The sequence below is a fragment of the Prosopis cineraria genome, unplaced genomic scaffold (assembly GCF_029017545.1).
Source record: "Prosopis cineraria cultivar Desert tree isolate PC_DT_omini unplaced genomic scaffold, ASM2901754v1 PC1, whole genome shotgun sequence".
In the NCBI taxonomy this organism is placed as follows: Eukaryota; Viridiplantae; Streptophyta; class Magnoliopsida; order Fabales; family Fabaceae; genus Prosopis; species Prosopis cineraria.
The window spans coordinates 4,595,166-4,601,944 of record NW_026555332.1 but is presented as its reverse complement, the minus strand read 5'-3'; the positions used below and the strand labels follow the sequence as shown (position 1 = coordinate 4,601,944).

The 6,779-nt window shown below is 35.9% G+C and overlaps 1 protein-coding gene across 1 annotated transcript; it reads right to left on the bottom strand.

The window, feature by feature from the left end:
* Positions 1–3,413: 3,413 nt before the first annotated feature.
* On the bottom strand, positions 3,414–6,527 carry LOC129288883 (isoliquiritigenin 2'-O-methyltransferase-like). The gene is made up of 4 exons (XM_054925690.1): positions 5,997–6,527; positions 5,178–5,491; positions 3,961–4,025; positions 3,414–3,836 (listed from the first exon to the last, which is right to left on the bottom strand). The coding sequence occupies exons 1-4, from the start codon at positions 6,449–6,451 to the stop codon at positions 3,540–3,542; spliced, it is 1,131 nt and encodes a 376-aa protein (XP_054781665.1). The 5' UTR covers positions 6,452–6,527; the 3' UTR covers positions 3,414–3,539.
* Between the last annotated feature and the right edge of the window lie 252 nt (positions 6,528–6,779).

Sequence of the window (6,779 nt, the reverse complement as noted above, 5' to 3'; positions counted from 1 at the left end):
CGATATACTCAATGAGAACTATGAATGGCAAGAAAGGGTTTATGGCTATCAAGATCGATCTCGAGAAAGCCTATGACCGGCTCAACTAGTAGTTTATATCAGAATTCTTGACAGAACTCAACATTCTAGGAAGCTTCGGCAAGTCATTAAACACACCATCTCCTCTACCTTTATGCAGATCCTTTGGAACGGCAGTAAAGCAGATTCTTTTTCTCCCAATAGTGGGGTTCGACGGGGGGACCCCTTGTCCCCTTACCTTTTTGTTATTAGCACAGAAAAACTAGCTCATTTAATCCAACTGAAATTCCAAGAAGGATGTTGGAAACCTATTCGATGAGGGATACATGGCTCACCTATCTCTCATTTGTTCTTTGCCGATGATATTCTCCTCTTCGCTGAAGCTTTAATAGACCAAGCAGAGATTATTAAGAATTGCTAGAAACTTTCTGCTCAAGTTCAAGTATGAAAGTTAAAGCTATGAAAACTAGGGTGTACTTCTTTAAGAATATGTAGAACCCTAGGAGGGAGGAAATTAGTAAATTCCTTAGGTTTACACATACTATTGAGCTAGGCAAGTATCTTGGAGTCTCAGTTCACCACAAACAAGTTGGGAAAGAAACTTTAATAGAAACAGTGGATAAGGTGAAAAAAAGATTATCTCACTGGAAAGTAAATAATCTCTCTTTAGCCGATAGACATACCCTCATCAACTCTACCACCTCTGCGATATCAACTTATGTAATGCAAACAGCCCACCTGCCAGTTGCTATGTGTGACACTATTAATAAGCTTAACCGAAACTTTCTTTGGGGACAAATAGAGACAGGAAACAAAACTCATCTGGTTGCTTGGAAGGATGTTTGCTAACTAAAACGGAATGGCGGGCTAGGCATAAGACATACACGAATGTAGAATAGTGCCCTCCTTATTAAGCTTGGATGGAATATGGTTAAACGTAGAGATGATCTCTAGGTCAGAGTCATTCAAAGTAAATATAATTGTGGTGATGATTTGTTACTAAAGCTTGATTTAAAGCGCCCTAGATCAAATGTTTAGGGTGGCATTAAGGCCACTTGGGAAGAAGTTCGATCAGGTTTAGACATCTCTCCAGATGCAAGTAAAGTTAAATGGAAGCATGACAAGAGCAATGTGTTCACAGTTAAGTCAGCATACAATAGCTATTTCCCGATTGATTAAAATAATAAGGGATGCTGGGAGAGAATTTGGAAGTTGCACGTTCCCCAAAGATGCAAAACTTTTCTCTAGTTAGTAACTCACGATAAACTCCTTACTAATGTAGCCAGGAAGAAACGTAAGATGATTGCGACTGATGAGTGTATGTGGTGTCACAGTGGGCCCAAGGGAATGTTGCACATGCTATGAGATTGTCCCGGCACAGCATCTTCATGGAAATCGATAGTCGACCATCATAAACAACATGATTTTTTTCGCATAATGCTCGACGAGTGGATAAGGAAAAATTTAGTAGGAAAGTATAGTACAAAACTACCAAACTGGCCTGAGATATTCACAATTATTTGCTGGCATTTATGGTTGTGTCGCAATGAGAGAATTTTTGAGAGGAAGAGTAAATTTAATGAATCTTTGCTATCTGAAGCCAAGGCTATCTGGATGTCCCTTGAAAGTTCCAAAAAGAAGCTCACGGGCATTAATTAGAATGGAAGTATGCTACATGATCACTCTACAAGGTAGAGATCTCCATATCGGGATTGGGTTGCTGTGAGCACTGACGGAGCGTACGCTCAGAAAGGTCATAAGAGTGGGTGTGGCAGTCTAGTCCATGATAGCAGGGGGTACTTTATCTCAGGTTTTATCCATCGAATGAGTCAAGGAGACAACCTATCCACTAAGCTGTGGGGCATTCTCCACAGGCTTCGTCTTGCATGGGAAACTGGTAATCGCAGAGTGGTATTACAGACAGACTCCTTGGAAGCTTTAACTCTTATCTAAGGTAATATTAACAACTCTCACTCCGATATGGCAATTATAAGAGAAGCTCGGGATCTTTGTAATCGCAATTGGGAACTTGCTTTGTCTTATATGCCAAGGGAAGCTAATGGTGCGACCCACTACCTTACTCAACAAGAACTATCGCTTGATCCGGGATATGTTACTATTAGTTTGCCTTCTGACAGGCTTCTCTCTATTCTCAATAAGGATTGTATTAGCACTGTTGACCTCTAGTTAGGTCCTTTTATTATAAAAAAAAAACCAAAAGGTCATATTCATAATCTACTCCATCCGTTTAAAAATATAAGACAACTGTAATTAAAACTCACCTTTCAATAAAGTAGTTACTTACATTCAAACTAACCTTATTTTTTTTATATTTATTTCTATTAAACACCCTATAATAAATATAAAGTCACTATTAATGGGGGCACTTTTGAAAAAAATAAATAATGATTATACCTCGAAAGATTAAAAATGTCCTACATTTTTGAACATCTAACTCTTTAAAAAATACTTTATATTTTTAAACAGAGGAACTTTGTTCCCAACCAAGCTTGACCAATCATTTCAATTAGTGCTCCTTTGATATTATATATACTATTCAATTTTAAATATTTTACCTCATTTTTTTTGAACTGACACGTGTTAAAAAGTAGTAAAATATACTGTAAATGGCCTTATATATGATATAGTAGCATGTAATTTTTCGCATAAGTGAAAGATTGTGAATTCAATACCTGTCCCTTTGATAAAAAAAAACTAAAATATAATATATATATATATATATATATTAAGAAATATAAAAATATTTTTAATCGAATATCATATTTCAATAAAATAATTATTTGTTTTTAAACTAATGCTATTTTTTTATATTTATTTTTATTTAATAAGATTTTCATTCTACAAAAATATAAACTAATTTATTCACTAGAAATGCTTTTTAAAAAATACAATAATTACACATTAAAATATTAAAAATATCATTTTTTTAATATTTAATTTTAAAAAAATGTCATATTTTGAAATAGAGATAAAATTTTTTTCATTTATTAATTTTTTTTAAATTAGAAGAGTAGACATGAACAAACGTGAGGTTACGCACGTAAAAGAGCCTATATGCCAGGCTACTAGGCTCTACGAGATCATTGACATTGGATAATACATTCAATGCTTTCAATTCGTGATTAGAAAGATAGTTAATTAAATAACTATAGCTATACGTCACTCTTATACTGTTGTCAATTACCTGCTTATTAATATCGATAGCGACTGAAGAGGGAAACATAAAAATATTGCAGATATAACACCAAAACCAGCAACTGTCAAATTTGAAAAAAAAAAAAAAACACAGAAACAATGTAATTATTGGATTACATAATCATCATCATGAGATCGTGTACTAAAATGTTTAGGAGCCATCATGGCAGGATAATTAATTAACCTTAATTATACTATTTTTTTGGCCTCTTATCCATTGATATACGTTCTTGTAGTTGTAGAATGTAGACAAACATAACTTTTTTGTTCTGGGAACAATATACTGTGGTGTTGGATTGGTTCCATTATTTATAGAACTCCATGACTCCCAGAGCAGAGAAGGCACGACAAGCAACCTGAAACCTAGAAAAACCAGAACGCTTTCCCAAAGTCTCGTACTGTTTCTCTGTTCTTTCCCTTCCACCGACAGTAATGAACATGAGATTGTCCAGAGTTGAAACTAACTTTGATGCTTCCGTTGGCTCTGGCGATTCTGGTAATATGAACTCCACCACTATCACCTTCCCATTTTCAGGCAATGCTTCGTGACACTTCCTCAGAAACTCTATGCATTTTTCGTCCGACCAGTTGTGGCACACGGCCTACGTTAAAACAAATTGTCATTGAAATAAAAAACGAACTTGAGTTTGAGACAATATGTTATATGAATATATATATATATATATATAAACTGTATATATTGATTATGTTCATCATGCTAATTACCTTCAAGATAACGGCATCACCCTTGGGAACATTTACGAACATGTCTCCCCCAATATGTTCTATTCCTGCATGGAATGAAAAGTTGATACATTTGTGTTAATATAATAATAATAATTTTTAAAGGAAAACTAGAACGAAATTGACGGTAATTACTCAGCTTAAATATTGAATACATATATTTATGTGTTGTTTGAATATTATTAAGGAAAAGTGAACTTGTCTGGATTAGAGCTGTAAATATGAGCGGGCCCGGCCTTTAAGGGCCTGGTCCTTATGGGCTCAGCCCTCTAAAGCCCGGTTCCTATTTTAAATCCTATTTCTCAAACCCGGCCCTTATGTAAAGGGCTCAAGGTCGGGCCCGCAAGCCCTTTTTCAAAAAAATAAAAATAATAAAAATAAAATTAAACATTATAAATTAATTAAAATATTTTGAAATTAAAAAAAATAGATTATCATAATTTTTAAAAAATTAAATAACACACATTTAGAAGTCTAGTAATAAAATTTAAGTCTTAGTTAAAAAATAATTCATTTTTTATAAATATAAAAACATAATAATTATAGAAAAATAAAAATATCAGGAATTTTATACTATACACTGATATTTATTAAATTAATTTTAAAATAAATTAAAATTAATAATAATATAATGTGTATAGGATCAGGTGAGCAGGTCATTAGTTTCAAACACGTGTTTCACCAAAGAAAATAATAATAATAATAATAATAATAATAATATAACAGGGTTTAAAGGGCTACCCGAGCTCGAGTCCTTTTTTACAGGGATTATCAGGGCTAAGCCCTCAAACCCGATTACTTTAACAAAATTTTCAAAGCCCGAACCCTTATTTAAATAGAGCCTCCAAGCCCAGGCCCTTATTCCCAACACTAATCTGAACAATAGTTCAAAATTTAATAAAATTATAGTCGAACCATGTGATCATATCTATTATAAATAAAATATTTCATTGAACGGTTCAATGATTTTTTTTTTTGTTTAATAATTAAAATATTATAGCCAAAAGAACAGGCGAAAGAAAGACCCATTAAGCCTACGTACACATGTATGTTGACTTTAATAAGTAGATCATTGACGGGTCACACAGGAACAGAAAAGGATGGAAAAGTCGGATCATGAACGTGGCAGGTTTGGATGGTTCAAGAATTCAAGAATAAAGAGAGGGAAGCAGGGAACATTTATTCGCACATATACATACCAGGAATGGGGGGTGCATGTTGGATGACCTGGGGAAGATCGAAGTTGATTCCATGGATGGAAGGGTATCTGGAGATGATGAGTCTGAGGTTTTGGCCGTTGCCACCTCCGACATCGACCAACGTTGATATTCCCTCGAACCCTTTGTACAACTCAAGAACCCTAGTCATCTCCATTGCACACACGTCCGCCATAGCTTTGTTGAAGATGTGGTTCAACGTGGGATCCGTCCCAAAGTACTCGTAGCTCGTCTTCCCATGAACCTTCTTGAACAGGTCCACGTCTGGATCCATCACTGCTTCCTTGAAGTTCATCCTATACCCCACACACACACACACCCAAACAAACATCATCAAAACTAGAATAGAAAACCTAACACATGCATGAACAACTCTCATAAGAAGACTTGGATTCGAATCCTCTAGACCTCGTTAATAATTTATCTATAAATACTTACACACACATAAATACTCTGAGTGTTGAGGTATATCTTTTTGAAAATACTCAAGATTTGACTTACGTAAATTTTTGAACTTATTTTTATAAAGTATTGAAGCTCTTGGATAGTTATTGAAGTCGTTGAGGTAGTGATTCAACAATCAATTATCCAAATCGTTGTTGGACCGGCGTCAACCCATCAATTGTGATTAACTCAAAACGATGTGTTTTCATGTTTAGCCCGGGGGGGGGGGGAATATAAATATAACCCAATCTTTTAAGTGGTTCAAAACTCTTGATCAGGTAGAGGGAGTCAGCTTGATTTGATTTAAATACCATGATATATAGATAGATAGATAGATAGATAGATATAGAGAGATACCAAATTTCCAGGAGGGCTTTGTAGCAGAGGAAGGTGGTGAAGGAAGCCAAGTAGCCACCAGTTTCATTGGTGACGCAGTATTTGCCGACGGGGGAGAGGCCGTAGACGGTGATGGAGGAGCCATCGGAGATGTCACGTGAGGAGCACGTGAGGAGAGTGTAACTGGCTAGAAGGCGAAGCATGCGTTCCAGCCTGTCGGGCATATCGGGGTGACGGGAGGGAAGATGGGAGGCGATTTCGGCGGCGGACATGGAGGAGCCAGGTGGCGAGGCCTTATTGGCCAGGATGTCAAAGAGGTTAAGCTCAATGGCTGCGTTCAGGACAGCTGGATACACCTGATTGGTCGTCAGGAACATAGCGGAGAGGCAAGCCTCGTCCTGTGTCTGGGGACAGGGATTAGCTTTCACAAGGGCGTGATTGTTATTATTCTCACAGAAACCGGAATGGGAACCCATCTTGCTTGCGAACGAAGATAAAGAACGAGAAGCTCTCTTTTTGCCTTTGGATGGTGTTGTTCACTTGGCTTTACAAATTACATGCTAAGCATACCCTTTTTATAGCCAAAATGGATCTTTAATTGTACATTATTTTAATGCCAATTGCCACGTAGTCAAATAGAAGGTACTTAAACATGTTGACTAATGCCTACCATATCTCAAGTGTACACACACAGAGTTATGGATCAAACTGTGACATTTTGTACTTGGCTGTATATCATTTACTCCCTACTTGTTTTTTTTTAAAAAAAAAAATAGAACCTACACATTTAAATATTATTTTCAA

Bases quoted from the DNA above. Each gene is read 5' to 3' on its own strand.
- LOC129288883 (XM_054925690.1), bottom strand. From the start codon at position 6,451: ATGGGTTCCCATTCCGGTTTCTGTGAGAATAATAACAATCACGCCCTT. The intron at 5,492-5,996 runs GTATCTCTCTAT...TGTGGGGTATAG, and splicing joins AAAGCCCTCCTGGAAATTTG to GATGAACTTCAAGGAAGCAG. The intron at 3,837-3,960 runs GTAATTAGCATG...GTTTTAACGTAG, and splicing joins GTGATGCCGTTATCTTGAAG to GCCGTGTGCCACAACTGGTC.